The sequence below is a fragment of the Antedon mediterranea genome, chromosome 4 (genome assembly GCF_964355755.1).
Source record: "Antedon mediterranea chromosome 4, ecAntMedi1.1, whole genome shotgun sequence".
Taxonomy (NCBI): Eukaryota; Metazoa; Echinodermata; class Crinoidea; order Comatulida; family Antedonidae; genus Antedon; species Antedon mediterranea.
The window spans coordinates 32,421,503-32,448,287 of record NC_092673.1 but is presented as its reverse complement, the minus strand read 5'-3'; the positions used below and the strand labels follow the sequence as shown (position 1 = coordinate 32,448,287).

Genomic DNA, 26,785 nt, shown 5'->3' with positions numbered 1-26,785 from the left:
AATGAAAAAAGTGGATAATACATATAAAAGTATAAAGTATATATTATATACATATTTGACCGAATTGTTTCGATCAAATCGTACTAAAGATAAAAGAAAGTACAAGAAAATAACAGAACAGAATAACAAGGGAATATATATTTGGATGAAGTGTAAAATCATTGTATTGATCATTTGAGAATGAAATGAATAAAATAGTGGTTAACGCCACAAAAGAGAAAAAAAAAATAAATGGTTATCCTATAGTTCTAGAATGAAAACTTTTCATATTTCATTTGTTTTAAAGAAATCATATCGTCGATCGTTATCGTAATTGTAAAATGGGCCTTTAGATTCAACTATATAATAGGAAATATCGGTTATCTTGAAAAAAGTCTGGAATGTTGAGAGAAACTCTTTCGGGAAAATATATCATTCAGTATGTCCCCTTTTTCAGACAATCACCACAGTACACCCAGATTAGATTTTTTTTTTCTTCAATAAAGTTTAAATAAAAATAGCATTCACCTTGAATGAATTCCTTTAGTTGCGTACAAACGCGTACGTACACTATATACAGCTCACTATGTCGGTCGGTTGATCGGTCGGTAAACACTAACTCAAATTTGAGCACGCGACTACAGCAATGCATGACCTTGTTTTTTTTAAAGTGTCTTTTTAAAATATGTTATTGCCTGTGTAAGTAACCACTCTTGTTTTGATCAATTATATTGTATGTATCCCTTTTATTCTTTTTCTCTTTTTATTGTACATACAGTATTAATTGATAAGCATTCTTCCTTCTCTTCTTATTAACGTTTTCCGTCTTCCGACATTACGCTTTCCACAATTTGTTTCCATGTTTGTCTGTTTATGGGAGGATGGTTTGTTATTGTGTTAGTGTCTACATAAGCATTCTCTATATTAAATTGAATTGCTTACCAGATAAAATTGTATAAATATATATAATGTATAAAACTTGTTTATTGATTATTAATTATTATTGATGTAAGCCCTATGCTTTATTTTTTTTTATTCAATTTCTAGGCTTTATGAGAGTCAATTTTTACACGATACACGTTGTATTCAGATTCTAGAAATAATAACTCTTTTATATTTTAAGCCTAGAATTGGGCCGTACTTTTTACACACAACCAACCACACAAACATAAGCAGGTTATCAGTATTTTCACCATCGTCGTGTATCATCAGCATCATCAACATCATCAGCAAATTGTCTTTATATCGTTATCTTCATCTCATAGTGCTGTCAACTTTTTTTATATCGAATACCTCTTATATTGTCTTTATATAATTATACCATACAATATCTGTTCAATCAGTACTCTTATAGAAAAACACCAGAAGATTACAAATACATTAAATCGTTAATATTTATTCAACATTAGTTGTCAACATATGTGTTAAAATACAAAAAGCTGTTAAATAATATACCGTAGGAAAAGCAGATAATGAGTGGGCGTGCCTCTCATTATTTGGAGTCAGTAGTATGTCAGTAGGCGTATGTATTGTTTGTTTCTTTGAAATATTTGTTTACTAGAGGTAAAGGTATATATATATATTTGTCCTCACGCTTAAAGTAGTTTCCTAGGAACGAGAGGACTTTTATTACTTTTCAAATGCTATTGCCACGAATACAGCAATATTATTAAATAATTTAAAGTTAAACAAAACAACATTTGAAGTTATCACATATTTGTTATATAAGTATGTTCTGTTCCTGGTTGTATTGTGCCTTTTTTTAAACATAACAAAAATAGTGTTAGTTATAGTTGTAAGTGGAAAATGTTTCTTTGAGAGTAATATGATTATTCAGCATGTTTTAGGTCGTCTATTGGTCCTATTGGCTCTATTGGTCCTATTGGATCTATTGGATAAATGTTATAGATACGGCAGGAACAGCAAGATGGTACGCGGATATTCTGCCACTGGAAGACGTTGTATCCCCAACCACATGAATGAGGCCTGTATACGAGAGCTCTTACGTAGTTGTATTTCTGGAAGCATCTGCCATTTTTGATCGCAGGACTTCCGTAAGAAGATTGGCAGGTTTTATATCTAGAAGAAAAATAAGAGTATTATTTCAATTGACTGAATAGCAATTACTGGTTCATACCAGACCACACTTCCTCAACTCCCATCCCCTTCAGCACACAAACAAAATAGCGAGATCCACCCAGATTAGAATCCATACCTGGATTAACAGACTCTTTGCCGTTTTGTATGGATACATACGGCATTTTACTAATGTATACACATTGATTCATCAACAATATTTATTTATATCAATTACAATATTCATAAACAACTGTCAACAGAAAAAAATACAATGCAAATAAGAAATCTGACTCTGTAAAGCTCTGTCTACACTATCAAACTTATGTGGCAACAAATGTGATCATATGAGGCGCTCCAGCTCAAAATCAGCATCCAGATCAATTTTTTTTATTCCTATCTTTTTATAAATTCATATTCTTTACATATTAAGCTTTACAATGATATATCATACATTAAATTTAGTTGAACCTATCCAAAGTTATAAGTCAAAAACTAAACAGCACTTTCACAAAAAGGAAATCCAGGTTTTAGAGGAAAACGAATTTGAAATCAACAGAGCGTAAACTGTGCTGGTTTTGGAAAAGGACAGTCAAAACACCATAGCAACAGTAAAGTTCCCATTGTCTGATTCTAAAGAAATTTTGCACACACAATAAAAATATAATAAAGAACATTAGTTGTTAAAATCATTAATTTATTTCAACATTATCATTTTCAAAAACAGTATTTTCACAACTGAATGCCAACAAAATGAAAGTTGACAAAGCATGACACTGAGAAAATTTATATACACATTTTTGAATTACTGTATAAAATGAAAGTATAAAATGAAAGTATAAATAAAAGTATATTAATAAATTGCCATTAAAGTCATTGCCCTGTTAAAAAAGTTAAACCAGTATGATCGTCCAAAAATTTCATTTAATAGAAAAGTGAATAGATTGCACATTAAAATACAAACAAATAAAAATTAAAATATTTGACCAGTTAAAATTGCCGCAACTGTCATTTAAAATCTAAATAAATTTTATTGCAAATAAATAAATTGCTAAACAAGATTTTTAACTCTACAACATTATTGCGACAGGACCTCTACTCGCTTGGAGCGGGACACACAATATCTCTTGCCTCAAATTTACAAAACTCTCGTACCGAGTCATAGAGGTATGATTGCCTTTTTAATGATAAACCAGGGTATGGAATGGGTTCTGGTAAAATAAGTGGCGGTATGTTGTTTACATTCTTGAGCAACTGTAGGCTTTGTTCTGGCGTATCAATATACTCCTTGTAATACACCATTCCAGGATTTTCTGACGAGAATCGGATGTGGTGCATCTTTAAGATATTAGGCAATTTCCTAAAATACGGTGATAGGAAAGAATTCCAGTCATATGCTTTAACAAATACCTTCCCTCCTTCATTTGCAACAAGTTGGGGAATGTTCACACCCGTCGTAGAACTTGTATGCACAACATCTTCCATGTCTGTAAGTGAACTAACGAAACATCGAAAGTAACGCTGCTTCAGAAGTCCGAATGCCCAATCCGGTGAAAACTTTGTGTGGCCGGCTATCATGAAATGCAATGCCAATGATGCATGTAGGTTGTGCATACAGCGCCAGCTTAGGTACCACAAAAGGTAGTTATTCTTGTTCTGGCCACTACAATTGTCACAGTTCAGTTGACATTCAGTTTCTCCAAGGCCATATGTAGCAAAAAAATGATGTAAATAACTTATGACGCTGTTTGCGCCTTTAGATGCTTGACTTCCTTCGTCAATTAAATAGTTCACTTGTTTTCCTAGGCCTTCTGCAGCAACACCAAAAATGCCACATTTGCGCTGGGTAATGAAATAAATTGGGCCAGGTTGATCTGGATCAGATGGATAAAGTACCTGCTGCGCAAAGTCAAAACTGTAATGACTTTTCATTTTCCTTGAAGATGGAGCATGAATCCCTAAAGTTTCACCTTTCAAATTTGCTTTTGCATCCAAAACATTACTTCTATAGAATGCTCTTTCTTTACTGACTTTATCCAAATGATCAAGTTGATTGGCCAGTCTATAGAAAATGAAAACAAAGTTATAGAGGTATACAACAAATTTTTTTTTTAGGGTAGGTTCACACTAAGTGTTTCTGTTCCGATCTTTAGTTTGTTGCTAAAAGTGAAGAAAAAAAAAGTAAGCATGACATGGGCGGAGGATACCAGCACAGCACTATATTTTCTTCTTTAGATGCATAATGTTTTGTTCTTGTATAACAAACCAAATCAAAAACTTACCGTTCACGTTTAGATTGATCACTGCTATTTGCACTGTGGAAAACAGCTGAATTGTTTTTCTGGCATACCCAACATAGGTCACTTTTCGGTTTTGTAATTTTTATGTACGGACAGTACTCCTTCCACATCTTATAAAATGAACTTTTTCTTGCAAACCGCAGAGGAATATGACCTATAAATAAGAAAGAAGCAGGTTAAGGGTATTTATAGTAAAAGAAAATTTCACATGGAGGTGCAGCAGATTATGATTCATGATTCATTATAATTATAAAAATCTGATTAATTAAGAACTGCTAGAATTGACAGTAAATTCGTTTTTATTATTAGAATATTTATTACCTGCCATTGTCCTACGTCTGTTAACTTCAATCATTTGCTGCTCATACACTTTGAATATTGCTTTCTTTGTCTTACAAGTTGGTAACAGTCTCATCCTGGAGTCATCGCAACGCACTCCCATAGTTTTACCCGGCAAGGCATAACCATTTCTCTCTGCATATGTTTCTAGAAATGTCACTACATGCTTGACATCACTGTGCGATAAGGCTGTTTTGTTCCGACCACCAGAGTTTTTTCGTGGTGGTGTTACTCCATTTTCCTTAAAATGCTTGCATATTGCAGTCAACTGACAATTAGAGATGCTACAAGAAAAAACAAACATAATAATACAAAAGAAAATATACATTTCTTAGCCGGGAACATAAAGGACTATTGTTTTAGACCGGGCGTATTCAGAGCAACAACAAAGTCCATTGTATGCTGGACAGAAAAAATAAAGAACACAGATTCCAATATAACAAAGCCATTCATCTGGTTTGGTGACTCGTATAAACAAGCTAATAGTAATACAGTACCTCTCGTTTTTGGATTATAATTGTCCATAAAACATACACTGGCACAAGTTAAATTTATTGTTTAGTACCGTACATTGAAATTATTTTTTAAGATGGTCTAATTTTATTTTTCACGATATTATTATTATTCACAATTGTATGCAATGCAAAAACAATTTTAAACAGTTTATTGTTTTTTAACAACACTTACCAATGCAAAAACTCAAAGGCTTGTCGACAAACTTTAAAACCATCAACTTTGTATGTACAACTTGTTCTTGTTCTTTGTTTTTGGGCCTTTCGCTTGGTACAGTTCGTGGTTTGTCCTCTGTTAATGCTTCTACTTATGTGCCCCATGATGAACATTTTTCGTTCTACATTACTGAGCTCACACATTTCAGCACGCCTTTGTAAAATAAATTCTTCCTCAAATTGTTTTAGGCAAACGTTTTTGTCGGGTCCATTACCACATCTGCAGCGTTTGAATGATCGGATTTTCTGCAGTTCTTCGTCATTTTGAATGTTACACCAATCGGCAGTTTTGTCACAACTAAAGAAAAACAAATACGGACAGTTTAATTTAACAAACAAGCATGAATGTATTTGTAAAAATCAAATTTGCTTATTGAAATTTTTAATTAACCTAGGCCTAAGTTGACTTTATTTTACCTCAACTAATTTATTGAATTAGTAGACCATAGGCCTAGCCTAGCTAGTAATATTAATAATATAAAGTTAAAGTTATATCATTTCTTCATAGTGATAATTAACATTTAATGTGACAAGACGGATTTAAGTTTACATACAAGAAAAAATAAAATGTACTTACAGAGGCATTTCATTACATCTAAGGACATCTACCCTCTGGATAACAGGCCTCGGATGGCCATTCTCTACTTCGTCATCGTCAGCAAAAAGGCCTAGGCCTAGTTGGTCATCATGAGTTGGTTGAGATGAGGAATCACCGTCACTCTGGTATTCGAAAACGTTATCATCATCATCATCATCATCAGTGTCACTGCTGTCATCTTCATCTTTATTGACGTTGTCTCCGAAGTAATCTTCAAAGTATTGCTGAATTATGCACTTGTCAATTGTATGACGCACTATACGACCCCCGGGAGAGGTGCGTCATTTGTCCGATGTGAGTCATACCTTTGTATACCATGACGCACCCCTGCGTCAAAAAAGTGACTTACCTTTACTAGACAATGACGCACCTATTTTTAAATTATTGACGGACCTTTTAGTGAATTATGACGCACCATGACTGTCTTTTTGACGTACCTTCACTGACGATTTTTGACCCCGACTACTGCAGTGCATGCAGTGTTATATCAAAAATCTCAAACTAATACGCGTGTCTGGTGCTATATGGAGGCGCGCCAGGGTTGTCGATCGATGTTAATTAGGCCGGCTAGGAACGTTCTCGCGCGATCACACAATCACACAAAGATTGGAACGGCTATTTATAATACAAATATTATGTCATTTTCCAGTTTGGCCGATAGAGGGCGCGAGTGATGACGCTCTCAAGCGTGACAATGTACAACCTGGCCGCCCCTCCGCGATCGTCAAGGCCTTGTTTTCAGGCTTTTTGGGTGGCGCGGGTCGGTGGTAAAGTGACGGACATTGACGCACCATTGAACATTGAGGCGACGCACCATTTGGGTTCTTTGACGCACCCCTGTGTCATTATTTATTTGTAAATGACGCACCCATGACGCACCACTCCCGGGGGTCGTATAGTGCGTCATACAATTGACAAGTGCATTACTTCAGCATCCTCATTATTAAAACCAAAATCATTGGCACCATTTAACGCATCTAGAATTTCCTTAGGCGGGTCCTTCCGAGACATTACGAACGTATTGCGAAAAATCAGTAATATAATAATAGTTATCGCTAGATGAATGAAGAAAGTATGTTTTCGTAAGAATTTCCCTGGAACATGTGTTGTTCGATCTACTTCGCGCAGGCGCGATTGCCAGATCGAAGCGTAAAAATAGCAAATGCGCATGCTCAGTAATGATGTAATGAAAATTGACCAATCAGCAACGTAGTTTTTACAGATTTGTTTGGGCAAGATAGCAACAACAAGACGGCAATAAGACGATGTTTAATTGGTTAGAATAATATTTATCCAACGAATCAAGGGCAGGGTTAGATAGAATAAAATCTAAGCTTTCTGCCGATACCAAACATGGCGGAGTTTGTGAAGGAGAAAGCCGATGATACTTCTAGCGAAAATGGAGTATTTTATTGTCGTTCGGGCACTGTACATTTTTGTTTTCAGATATTTTAAAAGAAACACACTTCAAAGATTACGGAATTTAACACATTTATATTTATTGGTTCATAATAAGACTTCGTGGGTAGGTAAAACACATATCAATAATTCATATTATGTAAAAAAAATAAAATTGAAATTTTTTTCAAATTCGCTGAAATTGAACTTTGTGATAGTTATTACATAGGTTGGTCTATTGCGACACAGCGCCGTTTTTGAGCTGGAGCGCCTCATATATGGACATGATGATGTCATATCACTACCATATTTAAGCATATCACTACCATAATTGGGCATATAACACTTGTTTTGTAAAACTAGTTTGTAGACAGAGCTTTAAACGTGCTTACTATTTATCTAATTAAACTTACTTGCAATAGTTAGTGTTAAAGTACTGTTTGTACCAAGATGTCTGTAAAAGCTTGACCCATTGACCAGCGCTGTTTTGTGCGTAGTAGAGGAGGGAGGATTTTTTTACTTCTGGACAGACGTCCGAATATAACTTGTACGGATGAAGGACAACAGCATCTCTAAAGCAAGCAAACCAGAAACATATAAATATAATGAACGCAAGGAACTCAAAGAAACGAAGTAGATTGTATTTATAGTGATTGGCCTTTTTGAGTAGGCATGATATACTGTAATTCAAAGATATTTTCCCACATGTGACCGCCGGTACACGTTCATTTTCTTAGTACCTCAAACCAACAGTTCATTATTTTGATAATGAAGATGTGTTAAACTTGAATATTATCTCATCTAGGCCTACCTTTTTTTCTTCAAATCAGTAGGGTCTTGTCCTAATGCCAACTCCTCGTCTTCAGTCGGAGGTGCTCCAAATTTATCTATAATATCTTTTTTCTGATCCTTTGACGCCTCTGAAGCTATGTTACTGCGGCAGATTGGAATCAGCGAAGCCTCGCCTTCTGGTGGCACCTTGCTTAGTTTATCAATTGGCTTGTAAGTAAGTGCTACTGGAAACAGAGCCAAGCTTACTAGAATCTGAAATTAAAATTAATAATGAATAATTATAAAATAACAATGTTACCATACATTATTAACTCATTAATTACCTGCTGCTGACTTATCTCTTTTGGTGAGAAACTTCCATATCTGTCGCTTTTATGTGTATAGATACTTTAGCTCTTTGCAATAAATGCACAATTATGAGATAGTCAGAATTGAAACTTGATCATGGAGGAAAGAATAAAACTTGAAAATCAAGATATACAGAGGCAATACTCATATCATCACCATAAAGCGCTGAACCAGTTCATCGTCAGTGATGTCTAAGATGGATGGATCAAAAACTTGCATGATCTTGAGACCATGAGAAGAGAGATCTTCAACATGTTCCATTTCTGTTGAGCTCTAGCTCTAACGGCATATAAAATATGTGCATTTTTGGTTCCAAACACTTACCAATGCGTTGCTGTTGAACATTATTGTGTATCTGGGCGTACTGTCTCTTCTGAATCTGAATACTGGCGTCAGTCGTTTGAGTTGAGAAATGCACTCCAACGGGGAAAGTTACCTCAATTTATAGGCATCTTAAGCTATAACCTTGATTAAAGTTCATCTATTATCTGATCAGTATAGGTAATTCATATAATCTTTTAACGGATGCTTTTCATTATTTATAAGTCGATACGACAATATTAGTAGGCCTACACGGGTGCAGCATGCAACGTTCCTCTTAATCAAATCTCTACAAGCCATTATTGAAGGACATCAATTTAAAATACCTCATAAACTGAATTTTCATATAGGGATAAAAACTAAGGAGCATTGTAGCCGTTTTCGAAGTATTATTTAGCAATATCAACATATTTTGCTGATTCTTTGTCTTATCGTCATACAAAGTAACATTAATGAAATATCATGAACATCAGAAAAACACCGGCAGTTCACTCAAATACAGTTATTAAGTATGCTTACTTAACTTCAATAAGAAATATTCATTTGTGCATTAGAGTTATAAACGGCAGTGTGCTTAGAATATGTGATACAAATTCTGCGAGGAAATCGATAGATTGATTATCGAAGATAAAACGAAATATATCGGATAAAATAAGGATTTAATAGTTAATGGATTTAAATTTAGATTTAAATTATGTTTAATTATTAAATGGCCATTTTTAACATCTTAATTTTATTGTTAAAAGAACAGGAACGATGTTATTGGGGATTCAATAATGACCTTTTAATTAATCTGCGGTCGGTAGTACTAGACCGAAAAGTCTTAATTATGACGGCAACAATCAAATCCTGGATTAATGAATGAACTTTCATTATTTTTTCAGTTTAACACGCTTTAAATAATACTTCTACCAACTTTTTGTTTGCGCATGCTTGAAATAATGTCATGCGTATGAGGGCGCAATACAAACATAACAAACATGGCGGCCTCAAGGTTACCACCGGCGTTGGCAGCTCGCTTGAAAAAGCGAGGAATCATTCAAATAGAGCCCCGAAATGAAGGTATTTTTTGTACATTAAGATTAATGGATAACCAAAGTACACTTTTAATTTATAAATTCAGGTTAATACTCCCTTTATTAGGCCTAACTAAAGTTATTATCTAGGAGACTAGGGTAGGCCTAGGTAGGCCTCTAGCTAGCTAGGCTAGGCCCTCCTACTAGAGTAGGCCTAGAGGCCTAGCTAGGCCTAGGCCTAGTAGACTTAGTATAGGCTAGTAGGAACCCTTTTAGTTAGTAGTTGGCTACCGGCCTAACTAAGCCTTAGTAAGGCTAACTAGAGTAAAGGTCTCTAGGCCTAGTAGTAGGCCTAGAAAATGTTGGCGGCCGTTTCAGACACACTGCAGTACTGCACTGGCAGCTCTATCAAAATAAACATAGGTACTTTTCTTCACCAGCTTCTGATGACGAAGAGATTATTGCTGCAGACTACTCAGGTGACGATGTCTTGAATACTAACCACCCATCTTCAAAAGAACTCTCAAATGATAAATTACCACCAGGATGGTTTCGAATAAAAGACCCAACATCGTAAGTATAATATGTGATGATATAAAGTTTGCGGTACATGGCAGATGTAGTTTTGTGTGTAAAACTGTTCTTTAATAATGTCTTTCCATTCCGATCAATATTCTTGATTGTCCTCAGCAGTTAGAGTAACTATCATGGTAATGGTATAGCCTAGCTAGCTGAGTTGAGAAATATGTGTTGAAATCGTAACAACAACAAAATTTGCATCAAGACTCTCAAAGAATTCCTATATGAAAGAATTTCCAACTGGTGGTATCAAATCTCCTACATTGTCAATCAACGTCCCTATTAAGGTTTGGTTTCCACTACATACTGTAGACGCAACTCAAACGACCAATGACAAGCAAAGGTTTGAATAATCTATTGCTTGTGATTGGTCAATTCAGTAAGATTGTGCTTTCGTCCCAGTAAGTTGTGTCTCTATTTGGAACCAAGTTTGACCGATAATTTTAATAAAACATTTCTTTTATACATTTTAGTGGCTACCACTACTTCTGGGACTCGGATACAGATAAGGTATCATGGTTACATCCACTAGGTAAGTATTTGAAACATAAAGGTAACTAGAAAGCACATACTCTACTTCTCCCAATATTACTTTCCAGTTGATGAGACCTGTGATGTGAACCCATAAGAAGTTTGTCGGTTTTTAAATAGTAATTTGCTACAGTATGTTACTGTATTAATAGTGTTATGACATTTTTTATGAAGGCTGTAGGACTAGGAATGGGCATGGCTCTAGTTAATAGTGCTATGTAGGGTGAAAAAATCCTTCCTTGCTTATGGACTCTGGTGTAATTCCTGATGTATGCATATATATGGCAAAACACTGTACATTAATAGTCTTCTGGTGTAAACCTATTCCTCCTGCTTTTACCCTAAATTTTTGGGTCTCTATGGTAAATTTTTTTTTTTTTAGATCCAAAAGCTGTTATAACTGAGGCTGTATCAAGTGCAGAAAATGAGAAAACAAAAGAAGTGACAAGAAAGAAGGAAGTGACAACACGCTGGGATTCCTCGTTGGATAGAGTACCCCAAAACAATCAAAATGAAGGAGTCCGGGACAGATTAGAACCACCAAAGGTACATATCACAACATTAGACCCATCAAATATCCATCATATAAATACAATCAAATAATTTAAAAGTAAATACAGTCAACTCTTCTAATACCAGACATCTTTTGGCTGGTCAAATATGTCTGGTTTTCTAGAAAGTCTGGTATTCGGAATGTGATTGTAATTTTTATCCTTTCAATCCAATATTTTTGGGAAATTTATATTTTTTTGTCGTGGAAGAGTGACCCAACATCATCATCTTCCTATATTGTGCAGAACCTCTTATAGTCGTACCTACTTAGTTATAAGTTTTTGTTTTACTTGTATAGATTGGTCCATCAATTGGCCCAGCCTTTCCAGGCCAGCAGAGCGGCAAAGATAAAGGTGAAAAGGGAAGACATGCCCCTTATCAGAGGCCTGGAAGACAAAATAGAGGTTAGTGTAAATGATTATTACTAATTTTTATAGTTTTTTAAACTTTTTTGTAAACTATTTTTTACACTAGTATTATTTTCAAACATAATGTTTTGCCAATTTTTTTCAGATTCTCAGCGAAAGAAAAGAAGTCGAGATGATGAACTGGATCCCATGGACCCTGCATCTTATTCAGATGTACCAAGGTAAAATGACAATAAGATTCTGGATTTATATAGCGCCTAATGTGAAACATTATTACCCTAGTAATTGTTTGGATAAAACACGTATGTATACATACTCCCATAATGCAGCTAGTAATCAGCGCCAAGTTGTGTCTTGATCTAACCAGGTACCCATTTATACACCTGGGTGGAGAGAGGCAAAGGTAAGTAAAGTATCTTGCCTAAGGATACAAGCAATGTGGCGAGAGTTGGATTCGAACCTCGACCTCATGATTAGTAATCGAACGCCCAACACCCTGTGCCACACGTCCTTATATAAAATGACAATAAGCTCAAAATTATTTCGCCCTCTATTGTTTGGCTGTATGGATTTGACCATCTAAATTGAGACATTTTTTGTTAATTTTGTAAGTTTGTTTCTTTTCAGAGGTGACTGGTCATCTGGTCTGCCAATGTCTAACGATGCTAAAACAGGAGCTGACGTGACGGCAACTGGACCCTTATTCCAGAGTAGGCCGTACCCCAACCCTGGTGCAATCCTTCGGGCTAACGCTGGCTTGTCTTGATGCCTATCTTATTTATCGATCTATAAACTCTATTTCAAGATTTTCGTGAGTGCCACACTTTTATTATGGTTTATATCAACTAATGAACTTTAGTCTGTCTTGGAACGTAACAAATTTGTGATACCAAAACAGCTAGACTTTGTAACTATTGAATTGTGTCAGTGTCGGCTCAGCATATCTCGTTGCTTGATTTGTCAGGAATGTCCCACACTGGTCGGTAGCGGGAAAAAAAACTGGTGACATCACTTCAAGTATTGTTAAAAGCGAACTGAATCACTGTTAAAGATTTTACTTTAAACAGGAGCGCAGCTTGTATTCCATCTAGATGGTCAGCCTTACGACTTTTTGCTTATGTGATGTACCAGAGCGTAATGGATAAAATGCAACAGAATGGTATAAGTGAAAGGTGCAACTATCCCTATTGTTGTGGAAGTAAAAAGTTAAAATACTTTGTAGGCTCTACTACTTGCCCCTTTTTGGTTACTAAAGGCGAACTAATGTGATGGCGATGTATTTTAATGAATACACATCAGAATATGTCATGCGCGGAACCCATTTTATAGTGCCCTCTATGTTTTTATGTCTTTTTCAATATATTGCCCTCTATGGTTTAGTAGCGCTTTTATAAAGTCCCCGATATTTCGTATTTCCAAGTAGCAAACTATTGTATAACATTTACTCGTATTCCATGAGAATATAATAAATGTATTTTAAAATGATAAAACATGTATCAGAGATTTTCCAAATTGTATTTAAAAAAAGACTGAGTATATACTTTCTTTTTATTATAAGTAAAACTAAAATATATAACATAATTGACAAATGCTGATGAGACATACATATTCGAAACTTATCTACTAAATAAAGTCTACAAGACACTATTATTTTTTGAAGAATATTAACATTTGAAAAACAATAATAAGGATGCTCAACACGTAAAACTAAAACAAATAATTAGTTACGGTACCCGGTTCACACATGTACACCATTCAACATAAGATTTTTCATGTGAAAACAAGAAGTTTGTCATACTCGTAATCTTTCAAAGGATGTAAAGATTATATCTGTGTTACTCAGCACTCACTGCGTGTGCGTCATATATACTCGTATCTTCTCGGTACTGTATCTTCTCGGTACTGTATCTTCTCGGTACTGTATCTTCTCGGTACTGTATCTTCTCGGTACTGTATCTATTCCCGAAGTATCATAGGAATATGTGGCAATACACACATGTATCTAGAGTAACTTAACCTAACCATATTACATGATACAGGCACTACATGTGATGCTGTATTATCAAATACAGCACTGGGAATCGGGTGGTTTTACACGGAGTTTACATTACCGCGACAAATTAGCGTGCGAAAGCTAGCTGAGGATGTCGCTGGAGATATCTATTCAACATTTTTAATGTATGTGTTAATCGGGTATACTACATATATGTGTTCATACAGCAATATTTTAAATCATGAACGAGTACACTTAATATTACTTAAGAACTAATCTATTAGCATAGAGCGAATGATAATACTCCATATTATCATTAATCGCTTTAAGCGACTTTTCATCTATCATACTTAAATCCGTATCTTCTGTCTGTTTGTCTGCTTTCTGGAAACCTGTGCTGTTAAGAGAATTCCCGTAATATCCGAACCACCAAGCGCACATTGTTAAAATATACGAACTACGCCAATTTATACGCCATATATTAGTCGGCTGCCATTTCAGCATTGTTTTTCTGAACGGTATCGCGGTCTTGTCGCAGTACAACTTCATCATGGCTTCTGGATCTTTCAGGAAATCATCAGCGTCTATCACAATCGGATTCTGGTGTAACGTATCTCTAGCGTATACGTACAAATCCCACATTTCTTTACACAGTATCATGTCATCATAATGTTTTCCAATTGATCCACCCGTTAAACTTAACACATAAGACTTCTTGATTACACGATTAAGTGAAGTTACTACTTTTTTCGGATTTCTGATCAGAAAAGTGTGCGTGAACCCACTAGGTAGCAAGTCCATATTTCCACGTACGGCATGTGCGAAATCTTTACCAAATATAACATGTTTTCCTAAGTAGTCTTTTTCGAGTTCTGATTTAGCCCATTCGTAGGAAAAGCTTGATGATATGGGAAATTGGTTTGATTCTTTTCTAAAGTTGAACACTGCAGAATACATTTCATTAAACACTTGCGCTTCTTCAAGCATTACAATTGAACGTGCGATAGCTGTGGAAAGGCTTCTTGGTGTGGACCACATCATAACGCGAACTGGATTGTTACTTTTAGACGCCATCTTAACTCAACTCAGGCGACGCAAATAAAATGGAAGTGACACAACTTGAGATTCTCTGACTACCAAACTTGGTAACAATATCTGCTATGTACTAAGAGTTAAACTAGGTTGCTGTACCCGTGTTTCAAACAGTGTAGATATCGAATTATTGAGACAGACGCAAGTTGTGAATCAGTGTCTGTTTATTGAACGCAGTAACGATATCTGCTGTGTACTAACAGTTTGAACTAATTTAAGTTGCTTCCTGAAACTAATTTAAGTTGCTTACCGTACCAGTATTTCAAACAATGTAGATATCGAGTTATACCTGTATTAATGCATTAGTTTAAATGAGAATTAAAGATGATTACAAGATGCAAGTTGTAAATCTGTGGCTATTTGTACTAACAGCTGAGTTGAAACTAAATTAAATTGCTAACTGTACCAGTATTTCAAACAAAGTAGATATCGAATAATACCTGTATTAATACATTACTTTAAAAAATGATAGTTTAAGGTGATTACGAGACGCAATTTGTAAATCTGTGGCTATTTAGTAAACTTTGTACTAATAGGCCTAGTTGAAACTAAATTGAATCGGTTACTGTACCAGTATTTCAAATGTAGATATCGAATGATACCTGTATTAAGTTTAAAATGATAGTCCTACCGGAGGTCTCCGTTAAGGTTATTTTTAATTAGACAAGAGGAAATTGCATTTTTACTTGTCCTCTCCACTCCTCTTACTTGTCACGGAATATGGGCCTACTGTATGAGGAAGGCCTTCAATTAACAACCAAAATACTGTTCATGAACCTGAACATTAACTTTTAAAAAACAACATTAAAAATGAGGTACAGCAAATCAATCTTGGTGACATTAGTTCAGGTGTGAAATATTTTGTAGAGGTACGGTGAATTGATTAAATTTATTGATATTTTATCACATTTTACTGGAATTGTTACTGGCTAAGTGGATTTCCGTTCGTTTAGGCCCGATAAGCGCAAAAGTACTGACTGTATTTCGCAGAGAGTTCAGATATTAAAACATCATCAACATTATCATAATTCTTACTGAAGTACTAATCTATTATCGTACAGTGATTCGTAATACTTCATGTTGTCATCAATTGCTTTGAGAGATTTATCACCTATCGAATTCAAATCTAGTTTTCGTTTAGGTTTTTTAACTTGTTGAAATCCCGTACTTGTCAAAGATTTTCCATAGTAGCCGAGCAGCCAGCCTGCAAGACTCAAAGCGTACGAGCTGTGCCAATTTATACGCCATACATTAGTCGGCCTCCACGTCAGCATTGTTTTTCTGAACGGTATCCCTGTCTTGTCGCAGTACAACTTCATCATGGCTTCTGGATCTTTCAGGAAATCATCAGCGTCTATCACAATCGGATTCTGGTGTAACGTATCTCTAGCGTATACGTACAAATCCCACATTTCTTTAAACAATATCATGCCATCAAACTGTTTGTCCATAGAGTAGCCAGTCAAGTTTAGAAACAGAGAATTCTTTATTATACTATCGTTTGATACAACCACTTCTCTTGGGTTTCGGATTAAAAATGTATGGATAAACCCACTAGGCAGCAAACTCATGTTACCTCGCAAAGCGTATGCAAAGTCTTTACCGAATAAAACACTTTTACCGGGGTATTCTTCTTCAAGTTCTGATTTCACAAATTCGTAGGAAAACCCTGGTGATAGCGGTAGATAGTTCATTGGAAAGTGAGAAGAACTTGGTCCGAAGTGAAAAGCTGCCGAGTACATCTCGTTAAAGACTTCGGCTTCTTTCAAAGTCAAAATGGAACGTTCTATTGCTGTGGAGACACACCTTGGCGTTGACCACATCATAATACGAGTTGTTTTTTCTTCAGATGCCATTTTCTACAAAATCGAAAGAAGGAAAATCACAATCAACTAATATATCTGATGAGGAGGAAGTCGGGTGTAAACTGTGAGAATTCCATTGAAATGTTAGTTATATATACCGTACTCAGCCTATAATACTATGAAAAGTGGGTTTATTTTTTATGATACCAGTATCACACAATGGGTGGGAAGTCGTTAATAAGACTTTTCAAAAACTACCTGTATCAATATTAGTCATAGGATCACATTTCCTCTAATGATTATGATTTCTAACTAACGGATTTATGGATTTTGTTTTTCTAAAATTAGATCAGCGTGGGGATTACCAAAACAAGATGTGAAATAAAAATAACTGGTCAATATTATATCATAATTATTTAATTTTAAAAAGTGGATAATTTGGCAATTTTTCGAAAAAAATCCCTGTAGGCCTACTATATTACAGGGAAATTGTCGAAAAATGACCGATTTTTTACCATTTTATTTTGTCGACATAAATGGTTACTATAGCATAATAAACATGCGGAGAGTCGAATAATGGCTTCTGCGCATGTCAATTGTTCTATAGTAACCAGTTTTATCGAAAAGTAAAAAGGTCGAAAATTAGCAATTTTTTTGAAAAAATCCCTGTACTATAGTACAGGGAAATTTTTCGAAAAATGGCTGATTTTCGACCCTTTTATTTTTTGACATAAATGGTTACTATAGCATAATAAACATGCGCAGAGCCGAATAATGGCTTCTGCGCATGTCAATTGTGCTATAGTAACCACTTTTGACATAAATGGTTACTATAGCATAATAAACATGCGCAGAGTCAAATAATGGGTTCTGCGCATGTGAATTGTGCTATAGTAACCAGTTTTATCGAAAAGTAAAAAGGTCGAAAATTCCTGTACTATAGTACAGGAAAATTTTCGAAAAAAGGCCGATTTTCGACCCTTTTATTTTTTGACATAAATGGCTACTATAGCATAATAAACATGCGCAGAACCGAATAATAGGTTCTGCGCATGTCAATTGTGCTATAGTAACCACTTTTAACATAAATGGTTACTTAAGCATCAAACATGCGCAGAGTCGAATAATGAGTTCTGCGCATGTCAATTTTGCTATAGTAACCAGTTTTATCGAAAAGTAAAAAGGTCGAAAATTCCTGTACTATAGTACAGGAAAATTTTCGAAAAAAGGCCGATTTTCGACCCTTTTATTTGTTGACATAAATGGTTACTATAGCATAATAAACATGCGCAGAGTCGAATAATGTGTTCTGCGCATGTCAATTGTGCTATAGTAACCACTTTTGACATACTGTAAATGGTTACTATAGCATAATAAACATGCGCAGAGTCGAAAAATGGGTTCTGCGCATGTCAATTGTGCTATAGTAACCAGTTTTATCGAAAGGTAAAGAGGTCGAAAATTAGCTATTTTTTGGAAAAAAAATCCTTGTACTAGTACAGGGAAATTTTCGAAAAATGGCTGATTTTCGACCCTTTTATTTTTTGACATAAATGGTTACTACAGCATAATAAATATGCGCAGAGCCGAATAATGGCTTCTGCGCATGTCAATTGTGCTATAGTAACCACTTTTAACATAAATGGTTACTAAAGCATAATAAACATGCGCAGAGTCGATTAATGAGTTCTGCGCATGTCAATTTTGCTATAGTAACCAGTTTTATCGAAAAGTAAAAAGGTCGAAAATTCCTGTACTATAGTACAGGAAAATTTTCGAAAAAAGGCCGATTTTCGACCCTTTTATTTGTTGACATAAATGGTTACTATAGCATAATAAACATGCGCAGAAATAAAAAATGGGTTCTGCGCATGTCAATTGTGCTATAGTAACCAGTTTTATCGAAAGGTAAAAAGGTCGAAAATTAGCTATTTTTTGGAAAAAAAATCCTTGTACTAGTACAGGAAAATTTTCGAAAAATGGCTGATTTTCGACCCTTTTATTTTTTGACATAAATGGTTACTACAGCATAATAAACATGCGCAGAGCCGAATAATGGCTTCTGCGCATGTCAATTGTGCTATAGTAACCACTTTTAACATAAATGGTTAATATAGCATAATAAACATGCGCAGAGTTAAATAATGGGTTCTGCGCATGTGAATTGTGCTATAGTAACCAGTTTTATCGAAAAGTAAAAAGGTCGAAAATTCCTGTACTATAGTACAAGAAAATTTTCGAAAAAAGGCCGATTTTCGACCCTTTTATTTGTTGACATAAATGGTTACTATAGCATAATAAACATGCGCAGAGTCGAATAATGGGTTCTGCGCATGTCAATTGTGCTATAGTAACCACTTTTGACATACTGTAAATGGTTACTATAGCATAATAAACATGCGCAGAGTCAAAAAATGGGTTCTGCGCATGTCAATTGTGCTATAGTAACCACTTTTGACATACTGTAAATGGTTACTATAGCATAATAAACATGCGCAGAGTCAAAAAATGGGTTCTGCGCATGTCAATTGTGCTATAGTAACCAGTTTTATCGAAAGGTAAAAAGGTCGAAAATTCCTGTACTATATATAGTACAGGAAAATTTTCGAAAAAAGGCCGATTTTCGACCCTTTTATTTGTTGACATAAATGGTTACTATAGCATAATAAACATGCGCAGAGTCGAATAATGTGTTCTGCGCATGTCAATTGTGCTATAGTAACCACTTTTGACATACTGTAAATGGTTACTATAGCATAATAAACATGCGCAGAGTCAAAAAATGGGTTCTGCGCATGTCAATTGTGCTATAGTAACCAGTTTTATCGAAAGGTAAAAAGGTCGAAAATTAGCTATTTTTTGGAAAAAAAATCCCTGTACTAGTACAGGGAAATTTTCGAAAAATGGCTGATTTTCGACCCTTTTATTTTTTGACATAAATGGTTACTACTGCATAATAAACATGCGCAGAGCCGAATAATGGCTTCTGCGCATGTCAATTGTGCTATAGTAACCACTTTTGACATAATTGGTTACTATAGCATAATAAACATGCGCAGAGTCAAATAATGGGTTCTGCGCATGTGAATTGTGCTATAGTAACCAGTTTTATCGAGTAAAAAGGTCGAAAATTTGCCATTTTATGGAAAAAATCCCTGAACTATAGTACAGAGAAATTGGCCGATTTTCAACCCTTTTATTTTTTGACATAAATGGCTACTATAGCATAATAAACATGCGCAGAGCCGAATAATGGGTTCTGCGCATGTCAATTGTGCTATAGTAACCACTTTTAACATAAATGGTTACTATAGCATAATAAACATGCGCAGAGTCAAATAATGGGTTTTGCGCATGTCAATTGTGCTATAGTAACCAGTTTTATCGAAAAGTAAAAAGGTCGAAAATTAGCCATTTTATGGAAAAAATCCATGAACTATAGTACAGGGAAATTGTCGAAAAATGGCCGACTTTCGACCCTTTTATTTTTTGACATAAATGGCTACTATAGCATAATAAACATGCGCAGAACCGAATAATGGGTTCTGCGCATGTCAATTGTGCTATAGTAACCACTTTTAACATAAATGGTTACTAAAGCATAATAAATATGCGCAGAGTCAAATAATGGCTTCTGCGCATGTCAATTTTGCTATAGTAACCAGTTTGATCGAAAAGTAAAAAGGTCGAAAATTAGCAATTTTTTGTAAAAAATCCCTGTACTATAGTAGGCTACAGGGAAATTGTCGAAAAATGGCCGATTTTCGACCCTTTTATTTTTTGACATAAATGGCTACTATAGCATAATAAACATGCGCAGAGCCAAATAATGGGTTCTGCGCATGTCAATTGTGTAACCACTTTTGACATAAATGGTTACTATAGCATAATAAACATGCGCAGAGTCAAATAATGGGTTCTCCGCATGTCAATTGGGTAATCACTTTTGACATAGTAACAGTTTTATCGAAAAATAAAAAGGTCGAAAATTTGCCATTTTTTGAAAAAATCTATGTGCTATAGTATAGGGAAATTTTCAAAAAAGTGGTAAATTTCGATCCTTTTATTTGTTGACTTAACTAGTTACTATTGCTCTATAAGATGATGAAAACACAATATATGTGCATACAGTATATGGCAATATTATCGCATAATTATTGAATTTTAAAAAGTGGATATTTTGGCAATTTTTCGAAAAAAAATCCATCAATATGTTAAGCTGTCCATATTTGGTCATTTTTTGGGGAAAATCCATGTAGGCCTACACTAAAGTTACAGGGAAATTTTCGAAATATGAAACAATTTTCACCCATTAATTTTTTTCAAAAATTGGCATGCGCAGAAGCACATAATGTGGTCTGCACATATTACCTCACTATTATTTGGTCATTTTTTTCGGAAAAATCCAAAAAAGGCCCAAATGTTGACCACTTGTTACCAATAAGGCTACATGTAAACATTATGCTTCTTTCCCACTAACAATTCTTAATAATAAAACGCCCGCATGTGATCATCTAGTAAAACATTGGGATAACGTAATTAATATATCACGTAAACTTTTATAACATCCGAGTAATACAATAGCCTACAGTATTTCTATATAATTTAATACTAATTTAATCTAGGTTAATACGCATCATAAACCCATGGAATTACATTTGAAAACAAATACAAGCTAGTTTTAGATTAGTTTAATTAGACTTGCCAGTCCAGTCTTCGCGCTATCATTTCTTTTTTCAGCGAACATCTTTCTTTTCCTTCTGGAATTTAACAAGGCCATATACATGGCTGCAGTCGCGTGCTCAAGTTAGTGTTTACCTACCAACCGACCGACCAACCAACCGACTGACATAGTGAGCTGTAGAGTCGCGTTGCACGCGACTAAAAACCAGACATAGTGCTAAAATTTTTTTTTTAAAAGAATATATAAAGCTCTGTCTGCACTCTCAAACTGTAACAAAAAAAAATGTGATGTGCCCATATATAGACATGATGATCAGGTCATATCACTATTATATTTGGGCATATCACTACTATATTTAGGCACATCACACTTTTTTTGGTAATGTAGATAGAGCTTTATTCAACTCTATTGGGTTTTTAAAAATATTTTTTTCATTACTTTATTGCTTCAGAGAATTTACTAAATTGCACTTTTTAAAAACAAAGACACTTATGTATTTATTATATAACAACTACAATAAATTACTTTAAATACACTGTCATGGTATTGTAGGGACAACAATTGTAGTTGCTGCAGTAACTGAATTTTATTCTGGTTAGAAATCTGTTATGGGTGATCATGAAGTACTGAAGTAAAAGGTAGTTACTGAACTACAGTAGAATCATTTTGACAAGATCCTGTAAAGCTCCGTCTATACTCTACACTATCAAACTAGTTTGCCAAAAGTGCCCAAATATGGTAGTGATATGACATCGTCATGTCCATATATGGTCACATGAAATTTTTTCGTCACATAAAGATGATAGAGTAGCACAGCTTTGGAAATGAAATGGGGTTTTTAAAAGTGAAATCACATAGTTTTTGGCTATGACAAAACAAAAACCTGGTACTGTATATCTTATAGACGGCCACAAATCAACGAACACAATCCTGACCACATTGTTACAATTCAACTATTTTTACTGTACAATACGTTACTGCCTTAAATTTCTAGCTTTTCAAAAGCTAACAAAATGTTGTGCTCTACTTCCACCATCAACTTACTTGTATGACAAAAAGGGCGGCCATACCACCCTTAAACTATTAAATTAACTGTGTCTTTTATTTTATCTATACTGTAGTACCACAAAAAAAACATCGGTTCATACAGCATACTCCTGATGGCATGGGCTGAATTACCAATTACATTTTGATCCTTATCAGAGTTAACATTATATTAGAGTTAATTAACACAGAAGAGGTACTGACCACACAGGCATTTACATCGGACGTTCTGATCAGCTTAAGCATGCATACAGAGTTAACAAGATCGTGTGAACACAGCTTAAGAAGGCATACAGAGTTAACAAGTTTGTGTGAACACAGCTTAAGCATGCATACAGAGGGGAACAAGATTGTATGAATTACACATCTTAAGCATGCATACACATTTAACATGTTCGTGTGACCACAGCTTCTTTCGCATAATCAGCCGATTACTGTAAATTAATGGATTTTACTGAATAGTCACTTTGTTTGCATGATTTAGCTTTCTCTTTTTACTCAACATAAATACTAATTAATGTCACCATATCATGCTCTTTAAACATAAGTATTCTGAACTTAAAGCAGTCCATTTTGTATACAGTAAACAGATTACAATAATTATTTGTAATTGAAAAATGTAATGGGCATTTAGTTATATTGTACAGATTATTAATTTGTAAATCATACTATAATGCTCAACATTTGTGACCTAAAGACTTTCAAGCATACATATACATATATTATTTACATATTATTTTCTATGCCTGCGTGTAGCGTACCCTTGCACCATTGGCACTCAAACCATGGAGTACTTTACTCCATGCTCAAACACAGTACTTGGAATCATAACATCTAATACATTAAATAATATATAAAATGTAAAATTATGTCGAACACACTTATATAATACAACATTTATACATACATACAGTATGTTACAATCACAAATAAGGTAATTATTGATTAAACTCACAATGGAATAAACCATTTCAAAATAGGGCTAACCCACATTCAACAGGGCTGTGCTTGGCAAGAAAAATAATTAAAAATATCAAAATGATGATGCTCTGTTATTATTATATACATTATCAAGGTTGTGGTGGTTTATTTACTCTGAATACAGATGAGCAGTAGAATAAATGATGTTCAGTAGTACAGATCTCCTCATCAATATTTGAATGTAAATAAATACAATAGAACTCCTCCTGTGAGACACCCCTATTCAGGGGACACCACTATTAGTCCATGGGATTTAGCTAAAAAATGACCCTTTTCTCACACAAATTGCAAGAAAAGGTTTTTTTGATGAAATGTGTTCTTTAGACCCTACTGAACATATTTATCAACGTTAGGACATTTTTTCGACAACGGGAAGTAGCCTAATTTGCATAATTAAAAATGGCCGCCATTTTTGATAACGTACTCTGTATCTTGAAAACCGCTAGTCACAGATACTTAATTATGGTGTCAAAATCGTTAGAATATATGTTTTTATATTCACTTTATTGAAAAAGTTTGTCCAAAAATGAATGGAAGTGCTATTTCTAACATTATTGACCTTTGACCTTGAATTCTCATATCTCAGCAACCACTAATCGGAGATATACAAATTAGGGCTTAAATTGTTCAGAAACTACACATTTATATCCAGTCTAATGGCATGTTTTTGCAAAAAATGGCGGATTCTAACATTATTGACCTTTGACCTTGATTTATCATATCTTAGCAACCACTAATCTGAGAGACACACAATATGGCTCAAACTGTTCAAAAACTACATATTTATATTTAGTCTAATGGCATGTTTTTGCAAAAAATGGCCGATTCTAACATTATTGACCTTTGAACTACATAAAATCGCATAACTTTGAAAATATTGTACATATGAAATTATTTTTAGTGTCAAATTATTCAGAACATACATGTTTCTATAGAGTCCAATGACACATTATGTCCAATAATGGCCTATTGTATGGTTATTAACATTTGAACTATATTTGAAAAGCCTTTAAACCCGGAATCTCCTTCATGTGGACATCCATTAGAACATGTGATTTGGCACTCTAAAATGTAAGAGTTGCAATGTTGACTTATTATGTTTAGTTTAAAGTAGGCCATGGTACACTAAATTTATAAGCATAAACTATTGCATTCATCCATAAACTGCCTACAAGTTTACACGTTTGTTTATTTTATTTCTTATCGTTTTCGCAGCTGAAGCTGAATTACAATATATTTATATTAAAAGCATTAAAATTGATGGTTAAAAAATGGTAAAAATTAAACCACATAGAAACATGGTACATACACAATACATTCACGTAAAAAAAGTACAAAAACAAGTAATAAAAGGTTAAAAACTATACACGACTAGTAGTCGTACTGTATATGGTTATTGAAATAAATAAATAAATTCCATAAGAAACTGAGGTTTTTACTGTATACGGCGAAAATATTGCAAGTGGTGGTCAGCCTAATTATGAGTCTCGATAGCCAATTAATTAAACTAAACTAAATATGTTGCATTAATATCGATCTTTTAAAATTCCAGTTGTCAACAATGCGTCTATTAGTAGAAAATGCCTTCTTAATAAGACTATGTTTCAACCTAAAAGAATGCCCTCAAGAGTGATGCTATCCTTAGCAAAATATAAACTAAATAATCTTTAGAAATTTGTTTTTTGAATATGCCATTTAATGGCAATTTAATTTGATCAAAATATAAATTACTAACTTGAAAAAAACGTTAATAAACCTGCAAAATGGCATGGCCTATTTAAAGTATGTACAATGTAACAATATATCATAAAAAAAACTACATTTTTGTTGGCTCTGTTAATAGTGTCAACACCAACTTTCTCCTGAGTAAGATGTAAGACCTAATTAAAAATTTATTAATAATCCAAACCTATAATTCAATTTTTTTTTTTTTTTTTTCAATTCATCGACATTTTTATTCCATAATCAAAATAAAAACATATACAAATACAATACAAATAATAAGATAATGGAATGGGATACAAAATAAGCACAAGTGCTTTAAGCATGTAACCCTAACAAAAAGATCAAACAATTAGTACAAACAAAAAGAACAGACCAAAATAACATAATGTGATTTACTTAACTTAAATATTTCTATTGTTATAATATTGCTTTAATCTCTGTTTAAACAAACTTAAAGTGGGGGATTGTTTTATATAGTCTGTTAAATTGTTCCAAATATGTGTTCCTTGGTAGGAAATACATTGCTGTCCGACTTTGGTGCGTTTTAGTTGTGGACAGTAGTTTGACCTGTTTCTAGTTGAGTAATTATGGAATGAGGCAGATGTACTAAATAAGTTATTAAATGATTCAGGTAATAGATTATGTTTATATTGATACATAAATATAGCAGTGTGTTTCGTATAAAGGTCAAAAATATTTAATGTTTGGGTTGAAATAAAAAGTGGATGAGAAGGATGCATAAAATGAACATGACAAATATTTCTAAGTGCTTTTTTCTGGAGAATATGTATACGGTTTAAGTTTGTAGCAGAAGTAGCACCCCATACTGTGATAGCATACGTTATTCTAGGTAATATAAGTGCATTGTATACCGTTAACAAGATTTTACTTGATAACATAGACTTCACTTTGTTTAAGACACCAATTATTCTAGAAATACTGTTTGCTACCTCATTTACATGAAAATTAAACGATAAAGTTTCATCCAGAAATAAGCCTAGAAATTTAACTTCAGTAGCTTTTACTATACATTCATTTCCCATCCTCAATTCTAGTGAGGTAGTGTCAGCTGACTTATTTCTAGCCTTAAATATAACATATTTTGATTTGTTTACATTTAGCGTTAATTTGTTAGCAATAAACCAGTCCGAAAGTATAGATAACTCCTGGTTCATTGTATCAAAAGCTTGAGTAATATCATTGTGACTATAAAACACATTTGTGTCATCTGCATACATAATCATGTCTACATGGTTACATGCTAGACTAATATCATTAATGAATATAAGAAATAATAATGGACCCAATATGGATCCCTGAGGAACTCCAGTGTTTACTGTCATTTTACTAGATGCAGTATTAACAATAAATGTGTATTGTAGTCTTTTTTTAAGATAGTTTGAGAACCAGTTTAGCGGTACTCCTCTTATACCATAAAATCTTAACTTATCTAATAATATATCATGATCGATTGTATCAAACGCTTTTGATAAATCAAGGAAAACTCCTAGTGTGAACTCTTTATTCTCAATAGCG

General features: G+C 34.1%; 5 protein-coding genes and 1 long non-coding RNA gene across 8 annotated transcripts in view; 1 reads left to right on the top strand and 5 right to left on the bottom strand.

Annotated features, from left to right (window-relative positions):
* Nucleotides 1-1,369: 1,369 nt before the first annotated feature.
* On the bottom strand, nt 1,370-8,321 carry LOC140047334 (uncharacterized). Its single transcript, XR_011844930.1, has 3 exons — nt 8,230-8,321; nt 7,832-7,990; nt 1,370-2,058 (listed from the first exon to the last, which is right to left on the bottom strand). It is a non-coding gene; the product is annotated as an uncharacterized lncRNA (long non-coding RNA).
* LOC140047332 (uncharacterized) lies at nt 2,840-6,849 on the bottom strand. The gene is made up of 5 exons (XM_072092287.1): nt 6,000-6,849; nt 5,382-5,720; nt 4,677-4,978; nt 4,338-4,509; nt 2,840-4,117 (listed from the first exon to the last, which is right to left on the bottom strand). The coding sequence occupies exons 1-5, from the start codon at nt 6,005-6,007 to the stop codon at nt 3,151-3,153; spliced, it is 1,788 nt and encodes a 595-aa protein (XP_071948388.1). The 5' UTR covers nt 6,008-6,849; the 3' UTR covers nt 2,840-3,150.
* Nucleotides 7,388-13,424, top strand: LOC140047333 (polyglutamine-binding protein 1-like). Of its 3 annotated transcripts, XM_072092290.1 has the most exons (9): nt 7,388-7,545; nt 9,764-9,941; nt 10,336-10,468; nt 10,948-11,006; nt 11,388-11,551; nt 11,856-11,961; nt 12,071-12,146; nt 12,553-12,736; nt 12,890-13,424. In XM_072092290.1, exons 2-8 carry the CDS (start codon nt 9,860-9,862, stop codon nt 12,689-12,691), a joined length of 759 nt encoding a protein of 252 aa, XP_071948391.1. In that variant the 5' UTR covers nt 7,388-7,545; nt 9,764-9,859; the 3' UTR covers nt 12,692-12,736; nt 12,890-13,424. The 3 variants fall into 3 exon arrangements, with proteins under 3 accessions (XP_071948391.1, XP_071948389.1, XP_071948390.1); XM_072092288.1 differs by having other exon boundaries at nt 12,553-13,419; XM_072092289.1 differs by lacking the exon at nt 7,388-7,545 and having other exon boundaries at nt 9,439-9,941; nt 12,553-13,419.
* A 97-nt stretch (nt 13,425-13,521) lies between these two features.
* On the bottom strand, nt 13,522-15,380 carry LOC140046393 (uncharacterized). Its single transcript, XM_072091035.1, has one exon. The coding sequence runs from the start codon at nt 14,990-14,992 to the stop codon at nt 14,180-14,182; it is 813 nt and encodes a 270-aa protein (XP_071947136.1). The 5' UTR covers nt 14,993-15,380; the 3' UTR covers nt 13,522-14,179.
* Nucleotides 15,373-17,027, bottom strand: LOC140046392 (uncharacterized). The gene has a single exon (XM_072091034.1). The coding sequence runs from the start codon at nt 16,864-16,866 to the stop codon at nt 16,042-16,044; it is 825 nt and encodes a 274-aa protein (XP_071947135.1). The 5' UTR covers nt 16,867-17,027; the 3' UTR covers nt 15,373-16,041.
* LOC140046391 (WD repeat-containing protein 31-like) overlaps nt 16,833-26,785 on the bottom strand; it is a 26,112-nt gene continuing 16,159 nt past the window's right edge. Inside the window, exon 10 of the mRNA XM_072091033.1 lies at nt 16,833-16,869. The gene's annotated coding sequence lies outside the window, so the exon portion shown is untranslated. The remainder of the gene's footprint in view (nt 16,870-26,785) is intronic.